This window comes from Fringilla coelebs (assembly GCF_963513975.1).
Source record: "Fringilla coelebs genome assembly, chromosome: 2".
Lineage (NCBI taxonomy): Eukaryota > Metazoa > Chordata > Aves > Passeriformes > Fringillidae > Fringilla > Fringilla coelebs.
In genome coordinates, this window is record NC_140029.1 from 16,018,204 (window position 1) to 16,035,543 (window position 17,340).

At 38.1% G+C, this 17,340-nt stretch overlaps 1 protein-coding gene across 3 annotated transcripts in view; it reads left to right on the forward strand.

The window, feature by feature from the left end:
* SH3KBP1 (SH3 domain containing kinase binding protein 1) overlaps positions 1-17,340 on the forward strand; it is a 212,250-nt gene that overhangs the window by 135,866 nt on the left and 59,044 nt on the right. For all 3 annotated transcript variants that reach the window (XM_084227169.1, XM_084227170.1, XM_084227171.1), the window contains one exon: positions 15,534-15,609. In XM_084227169.1, coding sequence (XP_084083295.1) covers positions 15,534-15,609 — 76 coding nt within the window. The remainder of the gene's footprint in view (positions 1-15,533; positions 15,610-17,340) is intronic.

Genomic DNA, 17,340 nt, shown 5'->3' on the forward strand with positions numbered 1-17,340 from the left:
CACAGCACTGGGCTCCTGCCAGACTGAGTTCTCCTGGAGGAGTGCTCTGTGGGAAGGAAAACTCCTGTTATTTCAGTCATGGTTTTGATTAGGAAATCTTAGGATGCTCCAGTCAGAAAAACAGGATGTGTAGGTTTAAGCTAATGCAATTTTATTTCATAATAGGGTGGCAATAAAAGTCTATATGTTTCAAGTTGCTCTGGATCCAGCTGGTGGTCATTAGCTTGCAAGTCACTGTAAATCTCTGAATTTCAGTTGTACCATTACCAGGCCTTTTACCCCAACAGGCATCCTAAAAGAAGAATTGTTAAAGACCCCAAAATGCTTTGCTTAGGTAGCTTACAATAAAGCTGATTTCCTGAGTTCCAGAGATACTTGGTGGAGCTGTAAACTGAATTTCTAGGAACCTTTGTCTCATGTTTCAACAGTACAGAGAAAATGCTTCTGAGGGTGACAGTACAGACATGCAAGTTAGCTTAGTTACTGTCTGATGAATTTAAGAGGACTGGTTCCTGAATCAATATGATATGTTTAATAATAGCAATAAAATCTACCTAAGCAAAATTATTTTATTTACACTGATATGAAAAGATTTTAATTAGTGTAATCAAGACTTCAGGGATAAACAGTTTTAGAAACTGTCCTAGTGTTTCTCAGTAAAATGTATTTTCCTTTCTTGCTCCATTTGAATTTTGTTGGGTAGTATTTCTGATTTTTAATTACTACATCTGAGTTATGTTTTATAACTTTAACAAGATTATAAAGACATTCTAATGAAATAACTTCTGATAGTCCTAGCACACATTACCTTTGAAAATTGAAAAAATAGTTAAGCAAAAAAAATTACCTGCCTTGAAATTTACTTACACCACTTCAAAAATTAGATAAATAAAAAGGTTGATGAATGTAAACCAAATTGAATATAACCTTTAAAGTGGAATCTATGCCCTCATCTTTTGTTGTCCATTTAGCTTTAGTAGCTTGTGGATTTTTTCTGAGAAGTTTTCTTTCTTTATATTTTTCCTAGTTGAGGATTATTTTTTAATAGTCAAATGGAAATGAGAGCGTATAGTATCTTGTGGCTTGCTTAAATATAAATCTTTAATTACTTCCAAGTCATCTGTGTCTTTCCCTCCCCTGACCTTATTCAGACATTTTAAAGTTGAATGTTTGTAGGGAGGGAGCATTAAGAATTTATAAGATTTTAAAGGAACAGAGCATCATGTTAATGGTAGTTCAGTTTCTTGAACATTTTTCTTTAAACACAAAAGACAAAACAAAGACATAAGTTACATGAAATTTCAACCTTTTTTCCCCCCACCAGAAAGACCAATACCTTCAGAATTTGTCATAAGCTCATTTGCCAATAGAATTATTTGCAAAATTTACTGCCTGGGCTGTTCACAAAAGTTCTTTAAATTGTCACTCACATCCTTGCTTTTCTTAGCTGGTGGTCTCAGGAAGCCAGGAAAGTCTAAGCTGGAAAAGAGAGGAAACTTCTTGCTGTGAGTGAGCAGAGGTAGGAAAAGGTCCAGATTTCCTGTGAAATAAACAAGTGGAACTTTTGTTTCCTGGGGATGGCCCGGCCCGTGAGTCAGTGTCAGGGCTGGGCGCCGGCGGAGCTGAGCTCATGCGGGGCAGGGGCAGAACTCCAGGGCTGCTCTTGGACACTTCCAGCTGCTGAAAGGCAGCCTGGCTTCACAATGGGAGAGGAGGTATTTATTCTGCAATTAGTTGGGCTTTTCTTTCTGTGGCTGTTTGAAAATGTATCATAATATATACTCTGCATAGCACAGGTTTCATCTGGAGGGTTCTCTGGATCTTCTTCGGAGATGCTGGGTAGGTAAAATAAAAGGAAAAAAGAGTGCTGAGGATCCTGAAATCCATTCCTGCTATGGAGGTCCATATTAGAATAGGGGCTTACTTTTGTGTGAAAATCATATTCTCTCCTGGCTCTAGCTTGCATTTTTTCCTTTCTGCCTGTTTGGCCATTAAACTTGCACACATGTTTTCTATTTCTATATGATGTGATTTTTGTTACTCTAAAGAATAATATAATTTTAAAGTTAAGCAAGACAAGTTTTAAAGTCTTTAGGATGTATTGCTCTTTCAAATGTTTGCTTAGTAAGTGAAAATTCACCACCCCCCACCCTGTGCTTTTTCCTTCCTAAATACACCAACAAAACTGTACTTCTTGTCAGAAAAAAGAGGAAGAGCTTTACTAATTCCTCTTCTGTGTGAGTGCCATTTGTCCAAGTGAGGAAAATGGATATGAATGAGTGTTTTAGATAATTATATTGTAGTAATAAAACCTACATGGAAATTATCCTTTTTTCTCCCCCAAGAAAAAAGGAACCAGAATCAACAGTTGCTTGTAAAATTTTACAGAAAGCTGAATGGAGAGATACCAAGTAAACTGTTTAATTATTTGCAGATACTTTGGGAGCTCTTAGTAAAAAAATATAAATTTCCCTCAACTTTGGCTTTCACAGCAAAAGTCAGTAAGCTGTGTGCAGAAATGAAGCAACAAGTTTTTTGAGTTGCCTTTTCTCCTAAAATGTTCCATGTGTCTTACTTGTTTTCTGCCTTTAATATAGAAAAGAGGAAGGAGGAAAGTAGTGTGAAAGGATCATAGATGAGCCAGGCACGTGGTAAGATAAAAAATCTGTAGGCCAGTTTCTAAGAAGCCTTTTTAATGCTTTGTGTGTGTTTCTATAGGAGGTTCTTGGCATTCTGTGTTTCTAAAATAGTCCTTAAATACTAGAGATGTGAGCTCATATTATTACAGTTAGTTGGCTAAGTGCTTTATAAAAGCTTCCCAATAAAAGCCCAGGAGAGGGAGAGAGGGCAGCTCCTGGGGAGGAGGTGCAGCAGTGACCAGAGGCCAGGCAGGGGCTGCTGGTGCCTGCTGGGCTCTTTGCCATGCACTGGCCACACAAAGAGCAGAGCCCTCCACTGCACAGCTGACACCTTCCTCTGCAGCAGCCTCGGTACCTAAAGCACTTGCTGGAAAGAAAAGCTGAAACACATGGTGAAAGTCATTTTCCATTTGTGTTTTGAGTCACTTGTCGCTCTGCAGTCTTCCTTGTAAGTGTTTAAAATAAAAACATCTCCCTGTTCTGCCTCAGTAACTTCTGATTTAAGTGATGTAAGGTGAAGGGAAAAACCCCAAATCTAAAAAAATGAAAGTTAATCTGAGGAAAAAAGAAGAAGTATAATTCCAAAATGGAATAAATATTTGTTTTCAGCACTAAATCTGGGATAATCTGCATAACAGTATGGGTTTGTTCTTTTGTTTATGGTAATTGAATTTGAAAAATGTAATTTAATAGCTACTTGTCAGTTTGTTGACAACATCATAACTTTCACAAAAGAGCAAAGAAATACTGTTGCCAGTTTGAAGAGGATGATATTAAAGAAGAGACATTCCCTGCTTACTGTTTTCATAGATTTTTTTATTCTTCTCAGAGATGGAAGTAGCTGCACTGCTTCCCTTACTGCTGCAAAAGGAAGAGGAGATTCATGTAGCAGTTGTAAGGTTCAATAATTGTTGTAAAAGAGGGAGGTTTTATAACCATGTTTCTAGGCTGGATGGTGCAATCTGGATCATGGAAGTTACCAGCTGCAATCTAGACAGGCATGGTTCTCTTGGGAGAGTAGGAAGGAATTTCATTCACTCGGTGCAGACTGACTAAAGTATTTTCCCTAGAAGAGATAGAAATTAATTGTGAATGGCAACCTGCAAATTGTAAAATTCATGAGAAAGAGAGGAAGGGGACATATTTCCTTTACATTTATGTGAAGGAAAGTAAAAAAGGAGAATGAAAAATAAAGCAGGGAAGAAAGAAGGCTTTCTGCTTAAAAAAAACCCTTTTGATACAAAAGCACCTTCTAGCATTACAAATCTGCAGCTTGAGGAGAAAAAAAAATGAGCTTGTTCATCGTGCTCATTGTGATGTGCACGCTTCCAGAGCTTTGAGATCAGGCAGCTGGGAGCATGCTGTGTGGGTTTCATTCTGTGCTTGCCTTTTATTTCATTTACTTAAGTGGTTTTGCTCATCAGTGGTTCTAATATGTCTCGCTCCAATTGTTTCAGCAGCATCTATCTAATCTAAACTCTGATGTTCCCTTTCTCACCATTAACCTTTTAGCAAGGCAGATTTTTAGTTCATTAATGGTTTGAAACTGACAGTCTGACAGCATGAAATGCCAGGAGTCCAAATTTTACAGAAATACTGATGATTTATTGCATGCAAGTTAAGGTATATAGGTTTCTCTCCTGTCCAACACATCAAGCATGTTGGAAGGAAAAAAGCCTCTCCAGTCCCCTCCCTGCCCATAATTTCAAATTTTAAGAACTAGTCAAAATATGAAGTTACAGCAGTTTTTAGAGTCTGAACTTTTCTGCTGGTAGAACAGGTTGAACTGTGCACTACACTGCAAAAAGCAAAATTTGCACTGCTCTGCTCTCCAAGCTATCCAGAGTTTTACTGGGAATGACGTTTTGCTGTTCATGGTTTTGTTTCTACTCCCTTTTCTATCCAAGAGGTCAAACCAAAAACTTTGCATTGCAGAGTTTGCCTACCTGTTTCTTTGAATGTTATTTCAGATTGCACAGATTTCTCTGGTGAGTTGCATAATTCTAATGAAGATATTCTTCAATCTGTGGTTTGAAGACTGATGGCCTCCTAAATACCTGGTAGTTTTAGTGCTTGGATGAGACATTTGGTGCTGGCTCAGGTCATTTCTAAAAGGAGCTCAACAGCTGGAAACAGGAACAGAAGCGATTTTCCATTTAAGCAGCTCAGAAATTGCTGAGGAGATGTTTTGTCATTGCAAATGGGAAGTTAGGAGTCTGTGAAGCAGCCTCTCTAATTAAACGTCTTCCCCACTATGAAGGTTTGAGACTCCTCTAAATGCAGAAATATAAATTACATGAATGTGGACAATGCAGTTACAGTTCAGCATAAGCATCAATTTCATCACTGAGAGAACAGTTTGAATTCATACTCTGAAATATTGTGCATCTCAAGATGCCTTAAAAAATCTCTAATGGTTTCTCAGCAAAAGCTAGTAAGAGTCAAAGCTCTTCCAGACAGCCTCACTGGAAATAAATCAGAGTTTATTCAGGAGGTTGATAAGCTGTACAAGGTTTCACTTTGTAGTGTTGTGATGGACATAATCCACTTTACAGGTCATAACATGTTTGAGGTGGCTAAACAGGAAATGTAAATATACATTTCTGTACTGTGGATTTGTCTTTTTCATTGTAATAGCTGATGGTCAATCCAGTATTTGATTTTTATAATCTTTTAGATTCATAGTGGGTTTTCCATTTCTGTGGCAACTACAAATGATGGCCCAGGAAAATAGACTTACATGCATAAAATTTCCATTGGAAATTTCTGTAGTGTCTTATCAGAGGACTATATCATTTTGAAGGCTTTTCTAATTATTTTCTCCATGTATCTTTGTTCTCTCTATGATTTTGCTTTCTTTTTAACTGAAGAACTTGGTGTGTTTGATAATATTTGGGTGGGAGATAGGAGTTAGAGTAATCCTTTGAAGTTTCCCTTAAGTTATCACTTTGGTTTTATATCACTTTGCTTTATTTAAATTTACTTTCTGAAGAGTCCTGTATTCAATATTCCATTTTCATATGTTAAAGAATAATAATTCTTGGAAACTGGAAGATCCTGGGAAATCTGTAGTTCAGATCAGGACTGTGTCTGGGCTCTCACTGTGCCTCCATGAGACGTCAATTCTGCAAGCCTGGGGATGATGTTGAGAAGGTTGCACAAACAGAGAAATTCCTGCAGGGAATCTTAACAGCCTCTAATAATTTTGAAATTTGTATTAATAACCATAATGGGTTCCTTGGCAAATCAAGTAGTGACATTTTCATTGCATGTAACATTTATCACCTGTAGTTCCTGTGAAAGTGTTCCAGTCTGCTGGAGCACACACTCTAGGAAGGAGTTACCTCCCTGGTTTTGTTTTGAATATGACACCTGCTAATTTCATCTGATAGCCCTTAATTTTTATTACTGGAAGAGATGTGGGAGTCCTTAATTTTTATTACTGGAAGAGTTAATGAGTGACTCCTCCCTATCTACCTTCTCTCCTGGTTTTTATAGACTTGTGTCACCTGTATCTTTTTTTCCCAGAATGAGGGATCTGTTCCCTGTGTTGGATCATTCTTGGGGACTTTCTGTCTTTTTCAGACCCTTTAAGAACTCAGGGGGTTTGTGTGTGAGGGCAAAAGGAGGTGAGAACTGCACACAATGGCCAAGGTGTTGGATGAATTTATGCAGCATTTTTATAGCATTTCCCAATGCTCTTTATTGCTTTCCAAAGTATTAACAACTATGGGCTTCAAAGCCTGTAATTTCTGTCTTAAAATAGCACTTTTCCTCCAAATGTGTCATTTTATTTCTACCTGAACTTAGTTTCTGTCTTTCCCTTTTGGTGGCTCATCTGGGAAGGTTTGGAAAACAAGAGCCTTGATCTAGATCCCTGAACAGCTCCACTGGTCACCATGATGAAACTCTTTTTTCTGTCTTTTAATAAGTTACTTATCCAAGTTAATACCATTTTTTTAAAGGATGCACAGAAAACCCTTTCTAATCTCAGGTTTAGTTTTGAATGTGCAGTGAGGTTACAATTTCAATCTTCTTCAGGAGCCAGCACCAGGAACTTTTTACATTTGTGTATTTTAATAAAAATTGCTGTGATTTGACTATGCAAAACAGAAGAGCTAATACAGAACTTGTATAAAGACATCACTGTATGCCACGACATCATTATCTAATTATTTAGTTATTTGGGAGCTGGATTTATAGATTTATTGCTAATCTGTAGATCTATACATCCAGATAGATAAGGGCAGATCTTTAGAAAGATTACCTGGCTGCTGTCCTGGCAGGTAACATGCATGGACTACACAACAAAGATATTTAAAAGTAGCAACTACCATGGGATTCTGGTGATTGAATTTAGGTGTCTGGGATGTTGCTTGTAGACAACAAGCAGTCTTTCTTCATAGTCTGAAGACTAAAAAGCGTGATTAGGACAGGAGCTTTCTTTATCCCAAAGCTGAATTACATGCTTTAATGTTTTACCTCCCATGACAAAAGGGAAGCCTGCAGGGACTGGCCTCTGGGTCACAGCTGATGTTTGAATGAAGTTAACTCAATCTTGAATAACTACATTGGAACACTAAATCTTGTCTTTTTACATCTCAGTGACAAAACCAGCTGAATGTCATTGCACTAAGAAGTATAAGCAGATTACATGTAAACTGTGAGGTTCATGTAGTCACAACAGAGCAAAGGGTAGTATGAAACCCTAAGTTTTAAGATTTCTTAGCTTTTCAGTGGTTAAGTAAGAAATCATGCTAAATAATCACTAAAACAATAAGCAATTGTGAGTAACATATTCAGTAGATAAAATTTGATTCATACAAGATAAAAACAATAAAGCAAGTTTAATTGCAGGACCTAGTGCCTTCTCCTAAAGAAAATACACACCTGGAAAATCTACCAAAGAACTTAGTCTCATCTTTAGTTTTGGAGTAACAGACTCTGAGCCAATAGGGTGTGTCAACACATGCTGATTAAATAATCCTGGCCTTCCTTTCTCCCTGCCTTTTCTTCTGTAGGTAATCCTTCACAGTGCTATGCCAAACATAGTATGGGCTTGTCATTTTCACTGCATTCTGCCACAAACATATAAATAATTCCTTCTCTGTCCAGCAGGTGATTTTCAAGGACTTCCCTTTATGTGATTTTCAAATACTTTTTGATGTACTTAAGTAAAACACCAGTAACTTCTTGTATTAAATATTTCATAAGTTACAGTTGTTTTGAAAAATAGAATAGTTTTTAATCAGAATAAAAATGCAACTATTCTTTAAACATTCAAAAATTTATTCTTAGGCTTGATGTAGTTTAAGTATTTTAACCAATGAGTAGAACTTGTTTTGCTTCTTGTCAACTGTAAGAAAGAATTATATCAGAAGAATAAAAAACAGTGATGAATCAGGAAAAAAAAAAACAACAGAAAAATCATGTTTTTCTAAAATTTCCCTTGTCTGGGGTCCTCAGTTCTGTTTCCTTTGCTTTGTTTACTTGCTTGCTTGTCTGCTTGGATTCCAGGGCCATGACAGTGGATGACAGATGCAGTAATTGTAAGATGCTTTGACAATCAGTGCTGTATTTCTAGGGCACCAAGTGAGCTAAGGGTGGTGCAATATAATCACAACCTGTTTACCATTGTGGTAGGATTTAGACTGACATGCTATATTTATACACACCTTGTCTTTTCTTTCTTTTTCTTTGTATTCAAGAAGTAACTTCTGAATTGCACACTAGAAAGCATCTTCCTCCCAAATACCTTTAGTTTTTCTGCATATGCATGCTAATTCCAGAAGCCTTTAACATTCAACAGCACATTCTTGTTGACTGCTTGAATATTGCTTTCCTCTAAAGCACTGGTGGTGATGTAGCCAGTTCCCAGTGGACTGATGTACATGAGCATTTATAGAGCCTCCACTTCTTCACTCTTGACTTGGTTGCTTTGTCCAAACTTGTAAATTGTGGTAAGAGTCATGCTGATGGCTGAAATTGTGTTCATTTCCAAGGAGCTCCATTGGGATGAACGCTTTGGTCTTTTGCTTTGAAACAACAGGATGCTTATTTGGAGGATCATCTTTTATTTAGAGATTGTTGATTTTGTCTAGACAGAGAGGATTAAGATGCTAGCAGTTCATATGCCTTTCACAGCATCTAAATACACGGGTTTGCAAACTTGCTGCAGAAGGGTAAAGCCTTTCACAGGTAAAATCTTTCTCAAAATTAAAAAAGGACTTATTTCTTTGCAAAGATATGATGTCAATCAGAAGGCCTATGTTCATTCAAGTCTAAGTGTCATCTAATATAGACATCAGTTGGAAAAAACTGCACTTTAATCTCCTGGAATATGGATATGAATATATCTGTAGTATGAAAATGCACCTTTTTCAGGTTATCAGGAGAAAGAAAATGTTGTTTGATTACGTGAAAAGAAACAATAATATGAAGCTTAAAATACTTTATTTGCTTTGTTGTCTGCATTTTGTGGAATATTTACCAAACATCCCACTAAAAAGTTCTCTGAGTTGTGCTACATCTGATGCTCTGGTTAGGGGCACCATTCTTTAGGGAAGCTTCATCTGGTATTTAGAGCTGAGTGATGTTCATGTTTCAGCTTTTGAATGATGTAAAGGCAAGAGCTACTAAAGAAGAGTTTGGACCCTGGGTTTGAGGCAGAGTTGTTTTATTTTTAGGCTCAAGCTGGGTGCCTCTGGAGAGGGACCCCGAACAAAGAAACCCCTGGGCCTTTCCACCCTCACAGTTTGTGCACAAGATGTTCACGTGCCCCGCGTGCACCTCTTGGTCCAACGGTGAATTATCATCTGGGTTCATCCAATACCTCCCTGGACTCTTTCTCCATGTCTATGTGGGCAGGCCATTTACTGCATTTATCCTCCAGCTTGAGGCCCTCCAGGGTCTCAGAGACTGTGTACCCTTACCTGCAGGTACCCAGTCTTTGTTTCCTCCCCTGCTGAGCCAAGGGATGTTCACCTGCACCAGGCTTTGAGCTGTCAGTAGAAACATGCACAGTTTTGGCAACTGAGTCTCCCTGTATTAGTAGGGAGTGCACTGGGCAGATGTATCTAACTAATTGGTGTTAAAAACCACAAATAATTGTACATGCACATGGATAGTCTTTCTAGCAAAGCAAAGCTGTGAAGAAAGTACTTACAGAGAAAGAAGCTACTGTAGATGACTGAGGCAATCAAATGTATAGACAGGTGCTTAGTTCACTTTTCTTCAAGAATTTTTGTTTCCTCTATGAATGTTTCTTCAAATTCCCATTACCCTCTTTGAAGTCCCATGTGATGACCCTTCAGAAAAGTGTTAACTCTGTCCTTTTGGGAAACCTCAGGATAGCAATACTTGATCATGCTGTCACAGAAAGAGCTTTATGTGGAGCTGAATGTTGGTAGCATGGGAAAAAATGAAATCCTGGACATTTATTTAGTTTCTGATGGAGTGAGAGCATTTTGACATCTGAAGATCTTTGGGGTTTTTATATTTTGTCTCTTTTTTGGATTTTAGGGCAGAACAGATAGGATGGATAGAGGACTTGATGACATTCCTTAAACACTTGATGCATATTAGAAAAGAAAAAAGAATTATTATGGCTTCTCCCTCACAACACCAGCATTATGCATAGTCAGTGAGAAGATGGTTTATGCTCCTGTTACTTCAGAGCTAGAAGACTCTAATAACCATTTCTGCATCTTTGTGAACAAATGTTCTCAGTTACAAAATGGAGTGTAAAAACACATTGAAGGCTACAGCTTTTATACTCCCACTAATAGTGGCCATGGATTTGCATATAAACCTATATATTAGAAAATTCTCATGCATATAAGCCACACCTAAATATACTTAGGTGAATGCTAAAAGGAAATATTGTGGTTAGAGAAACATCATACTTATTTCCTCTGACCCAGTCATTGAGGTTTTCTGAAAATCTAAAAGTTGAAAAGATACATAACTGCCTTTTCCTCCCTCGTACAAAGCACCAGTGCACATTGTTGTATTTTCAATACTCAAACTGACAAACTATGCTAAGCCTAATGTTTCCAGCCCCTTTTTATGAATTCTTTAATGTCTTCTGTATTCCTTAAGAATATCTTCATAGAGTTATAGTCCAAGTAGCAGTTTCCAAAACATTTTATCTAGGATAAAGACCTCAATACACTTTCCAAAATAAATAGTGATGCTGAGTAAATCCTTTTTTCCTTATTCCTGAGTAAATAAGCTATTGCTTCAAGAAGCCTATATTGTTGAAGGAGCCTGAAAGGATAAGTATGCTACTTTGGTGCAAAGTGAAACAGAACAATCTGCATGGACCTATCTGTGCACGTATGACAATTCAATTAGAATTTTCAGATGAAATGTTCTAGACACACTAGACCTGAATAACGAAAGTATACAAGTCAGTTTTCAACCACAACAGAAAACCCTGAAGTATAATGCTAAAATATCCTGAAGGAGGAAACTTGGTCACAGGTCTACTTTTCTCCCTCTGGTCAGAGCTCAGCAGTTGTAGGGACCAACCACAGTATCTTTAGGTGAGAAAAACTCACTTGTATACTGTCCATGTCATATCCTGTTTCTCTTGTGCTGTTCTCTGCTGTTACAGGGTTGCAGTTGACACAATATATAAGTGAAAGAAAATGAGGCTGTTCAGACTGTACCATGACCTCATTCACCTGACTTTGTGGCCACCTAAACAATTTTTGCAATCCCTGTTAATTCAGTATCAGAGGAAACTGGTCTGCAGTGATACAGATTTGCAGTGCAAATGCCATTGAGGCCCACAGAACTGGTTATTAAGTGCTGGGCTGTTCTTCCATTGGCTTCATTGACCAAGCATCAACACTGCCAGCTTGCTGCTAAATCTGTCTCGTCCCTCTGAATATCTAAACACCAAATCATGGTGATTTTTCATGCTTTTGTCAGCTGTTGCTGCAGCAAGAAGGCACTTCATCCCTTTTTATTTGTGTCTGACAGCTAAATAATCTAATTATGCTTGCCTTGCAGAAATAGTGGGATTAAGATTCTGCCTATTTATCGATAAATAATATTCTGTTCTTTTGGGAGTCAACCTAGGCTTGGAGTCAGAAAACACAAACTGTTTCCACCATGTTTTTCTTGTGTGACAGGACTAAGCAAGTCAGAGTGATATCTACAGAGAAATGCAAGTGGAACAAGGCTCACTGCCACCACCTAGAAAAAGGATTTATGATAATCAGGATGCGGGAAGAGGACATATGGAAACTGAAAGAGTAGTCTTTAGGAGTGTCTCTGTACCACCAGGCTAGAGATACAAGGGCACAGAATGATGTGCTACCCTTCTTGCTGTTGATGAAACCTTTCTGCAGCCCAGAATCCAAGATAGTTTTAGAGAAAATGCAGAACTTCACTTTTCTTTGCAGCCTGGTATTTAAGGACACTGCTGGGAGATGCCATTATGGGCATTCTGGTTCATGCTGCATTTGACTTTTAATTGTGAACATTATTGACAACATGATAGATTTAGGTAGGTGGAGTGAGACAGTTTATGCTGGGAGATGTCAGGGATTGCTGACAGGGTTGAGGATCCCGTTACTGGATTTGGAATGTCTAAGTTCCCAAAAAGTCCTTCAAGTTCTAAGTCTTGTTTTGTCCCTGTGTCCCAAAGGGCTGCTAAGATGTACTTGCTTCTTAGGAATCCTGAGCCTGATAGGTAAGAATTAATCAGGTAAAAGACTACCAGCAAAGCTGGAGTTGTATATCAGTACCATAGATCAATGTGTCTGGAAACTCTTGGACCATCTTCTTATGTAAAGGAAGAACAGGGGAGGAGAAAGAATTATATTGAAATCTTCAGTTCAATATATTGGGTGTTCTTTGCTCCCATGTTTCCTTTTTTTGGAAGTGAAGGTTTTGATAAATTGTACTGGGCCTTCAACTGAAGAAGACAACAAAATATTCTGTGGTAACTGTTTTTGAAAAGAGGCATCTATGTCATGCAGGTCAGCATTGGATCAGCAAGAATTCAGGTTGGGCTTGCTTTATTCTCCTCACCACTAAAAGACTTGGTAGATATTTGACCTGTATGGGAGTATGAGTGACATAGAAGAGTTGGAGAGAGAGCAGGAAAGTTTCTGGCTTGTATGGGAGATGTCATTGTATCCCGTTTTTGTTTTCTTGGCAGAAAAATTGGTGGCTCTGATAATAATGCTTGCTCTGGGTCTCCAAATCTTAGCTATACTTGAATTTTTAGCCTGTTACAGCAGAACCATCAGATTTATCAGATCACAGACTATTCAGTATCTCTTAAAGTCAGTAGAGTTTATCTTGGGTATTTCCTAATGAACAAGAAAGTACTGTATTAAATTTCATGTAGGTGTTTTCAGAAAGTGGTGACACATTTTCCATGCAAATGTAGGCCAATTGGAAACATAAATAAATAATAATTTTTAAATCCCACCTCCTTTAGGACCACTTGGCAGGACAATTGAACTTGGCAGTTCAGGTCCACCTGAAACCACGTTTACATGACTTATCAATTTTGTATTCCTTTTTTCATGTCAGTGATGCTTGTTTCACCCCTAGAAATCACAGAGTGTAGTCCCCTCACAATTAAAGAATAGCAGTTGCACTTGTCTTCTCCTCTCCCTGTCCCACAACAAATTCAGGTATCCATTCTCACTGGAGTGGGTCCTATGCAACCCTCATGAAAATTATTTTAATTCTTCCTCCTAGCTCCTAATAAAAGAGCAGCCTTGTTTGGATAGTATTCCCTTTTCTGTTCACAAATTGGTTCCCAATGCTGATTTATTACCTGCACAGGCATTTGTTCTGAATGAACAGATGAAATAATGTTTTCAAGCATTGCTCTTGCATTTGCTTCTATATATTAGGAAATTACTTTGCATAATGGATTTTCCACGAGGATACACAAATATCTTCCTTTTTGCTCATGATTCTTTTGTTGTGATCTGTAGCTTGTTAAATTTTAACCTGTTGTGGGTTTATATGGTGTTTGGTTTCATGGCATAAAATCAATGATTTACGAATGGTAAAGCAATTACTGAAATATTTCCTTTAATTAACTGGTCTTGCATAATAATTTAATCTTTAAAATAACAAATCCTCCCCTAATTTAAAGGGTTTTCATATTCCTTTAGTGAGCCTGTCTTTGTTGCAGTGCAGTTTAGAGTATTTGCTTTCGTCATTTTGCTAAACAATTTCATGAAGCAGAAATGTGAATAAAGGTTTATCATGACTGAGCATGTCCTGTGATGTGCAGCTACCTTGGACTGCCCTGTTTGCCTCTGAACCAAAGCTGCCTTCCCAGTCCTGCTTTCATTTTGAAGGCATTCTGTACTTTTATCTGTGTAAATACAAATGCCTGGTAGCTTCAAATTCTTCATTATATCTCTTGTAGTACAATTTTCACTGCTTTGCAGATCTCAGATTTATAATCATCCTTCTTGACTTTAGACTTCTCCAGCACAACCAGGTCATGAACTTTTCTTAGTTTTGCCCTCTCTCAATTTGCAGATATCTGACATCTCTTATTTTTCTTATTTCTGGCTAATGCTTCTTATCTTTCATTCCCACCTCAGAAAAGAGTTTGGGAGGTTCTCTAGAGTTTTGTTGTTTATTTCTCTTCCTTAGCAGTTCACAAACTCTGGAACCTGAGCAGAGTTATAAGCTCATCAGAAGGTTGGGTGTTTCTTCTTCCACCTGCAAATTAAGTTGCAACGGGATGATTTTGGGTATTGCAATTCATAGTCTGCACTGCTGCCAGCATGGATTTGATGACTGTCTTGTGCACAACTCTCAGAGCTATCTTTCCTCCCTATGTGCTCTTTTTACCAGCCTGAAATCCCTGTGTGCATTTGAGTCCTTTCCATAGATATATTTTCACACATTATTACATATTATTAACGTGGAGCTCTCAGTATTCTTTATATACCTTGGAATTTTTCAGCTTCTCAAAGAGCTCTACTCCTATTGCTTCTTATATTGACCAGAGTTTTCTTATGGTCCTTATGGTCCTCAGTCCTTCCAAGGCTAGATCTCAGCCCTCTGGTCTCTAATCTTTCACTCAGGAGGTCATGAAAGCATGGAGGCCCTTTGTGGTGCTTGTGCAGACCTTGCAGGGAATGGCAGCTAGGGCTTTTCAGAAGCAATTATGCTTATTTTCTTATCTACACATTGCTAGGATTTTAAAGATAGACGAGCTGAAAGAGAGGCGGGATAGCATGCATATAATGATAGGAGAAGATACATAAAGATGAATATCACTGATTTTATTCTATTTTACTATGGTGGGGGCAGATGGTATTTGTTTAATGTTTCAGCTTACTTGTCTGAGGCATGTTATTGCTTATTATAGTAGTTCACTGTAAATTAGCTACTTTTGCTAAAAAGATATAAAAAATTATAAAATAAGAAAGAGATGTTGTCGATATAAAAATCACACTCAATCTAGAATGACTGAAATGAATACTCCTTGTATGAACAGAAGACAAGTGGGTTCCTCTCTGCTGCTTCTTTCAGCTTTACTTTTGGTACTGAATAACATCTTTCCCTAAGTCATTTCATTGACTGCTTAATATTCAATCTACCAGTGAAACTTCTGTGAGTCTTCCCTGAAACTCAGGGAGGTGTTAAGGGGTTATCATTTAAAAATGTTAGAAACATTAGCAGAGGGAAATGAAAGGATCACATTTTTATTAATTCTTTATAATTTTAAAAAAAGTTAATTCCCAGTAACAAACATAAGTATAGTTTATAATTTGCCTCTTTTTCTTTACTGTCCCTTTTCTACTCCTATATTTTGTATTTCCATTACTATTTTTTATGTTGTCCAACTTTTAACTGAACCTGCAAATTTTAAAGAAGAATAATTTTTTTTTTCAGAGTGTTGGGAAGAAATTACCTCCAGCCACAGCAACTCAGGAGCCAACAAAAATAGAAGTGGACAGCAGAACAAAAAGTAGGTTGCATAGGTTTTTCTTTTTTGCACTTTGTGCTATTAAAAGCAAGCTGAATGCTTTTCTTTGGTTTTGGGTGAAAGAGTGTCCTGTATGTAAAAAGCCAGGATGCAGATAGATATATTTAGGATAAACTTTGAGTAGGTGGTACCTAGACAAAATTCTTTGTTTCACAGAATTCTCTGAACTGTTTTTGCTCTTGTGACCCTACCTCAAGTTTTCTGCCACCAAAAGTCAAGTTAAATTATGTGATAAGCTTTCAGCCTTGAGGATACTTTGGAATTAATCAGAGTTGAATAAGATCCAAATTCAGGTGGTAACTTGTAGGTAGGTCAGAGAAAAATTTCTCTCATTGCAAATACCCTTGCCTTTTCCCTCTTTTTTTAAAAAAATGTAATTATTTTATTTTTATTTCTTTATGTAGCAGAAATAAAACTGTATGCATGGTTTAGTTTGTATGGAAATCAAAGATAAGGCTCCAGGGAGACCTTCCAGCAGCCTTCCAGTACCTCAAGGGGACCTACAAGAGAGGTGGAGAGTGAATTTTTACAAGGGAATTTTTACAAGTGACAGGACAAGGAGAAATGGCTTTAAACTGCGAGAGGACAGGTTTAGATCAGATGTTAGAAATTTCTTACTGTGAGCATTGCAAGGCACGGGAGCAGGCTGCCCAGAGAAGCTGTGGCTGCCCCATCCCTGGCAGTGCTCAAGGCCAGACTGGAGGGGGCTCTGAGCCACCTGGTGTAGTGAAAGGTGTCCTTGCCCATGGCAGGGGCCATTGGGACTAGGTGATCCCAAAGATTCTTTTCAACCCAAACTATTCTCTGGTTCTCTGACCTTCAGTCCTTTTTTGCATCATTTCAGTGCTTAGCAGTGACAAAGTCATGATTAAATCTTTCAGGTATGTCTCTGTGCTGTTCTAGGGAGGCATATGTAACTAGCTCACCAAATAACACACATATATATTCCCCATCTTTTGATTTTATTTATGTAGAGTTACAAATAAATGTTACAGAATCTGGTGGGAAAGAGTGAGAGGGAAGAGAACATAGACATACCTTAGAAAAGTAGCTGAATATAACAGAGCTGACTTTCTTTAAGTATTGCCCAGTCCTCCTTCCCTGATGTGTTTATCCCTTTAGTGGATAACATTTTGTCTCAGAACTGAAACACATACAGACATGTAGGAAAGCAACTGGATCAGCAGGGCAGGGTCTGTCTGAGGGATGTGTGTGGTTACAAACTGGTTTGTTCAGGTTTTCAGCTCAGAGTTGCAAAAGCAGCTTAAAAGAGCTTCTAGTGAGTTATTGTCCATTAGCCCCACCACAATCACTGACTTGTTGAATCCTCTCATCTTGTGCCCCCGTGCCAGCAGGCTCTAATGGGAAATATTGCAAGATTTCAATTGCCCTGAGGAAGTGAAAACTTGAAATACTGAAAAATGTGTGAACTGGTAATGCAGAAGAGGGCTCCTGAACCTGTTTTGGAATTACCTTGGCCAGCCTGCAGGCTGAGCAGTTCAAGCTGACCTGAGTGCAGGTGCCATCAGAAGGGGTGGTCCAGGGGCTTTCCCACCTGCAGCATTAACCCTTGTGTGGGAAGCCAGGCTGCTTCTTTCCACATCACCTTATACTTCTGACAGCTGAAGCTGCTCACTAAATCCCATCCCAGGGGATGGGATGTTCAAACTTTCACATTTATAAACTGAGTATGGAAACCTTCTGAGCAATGGT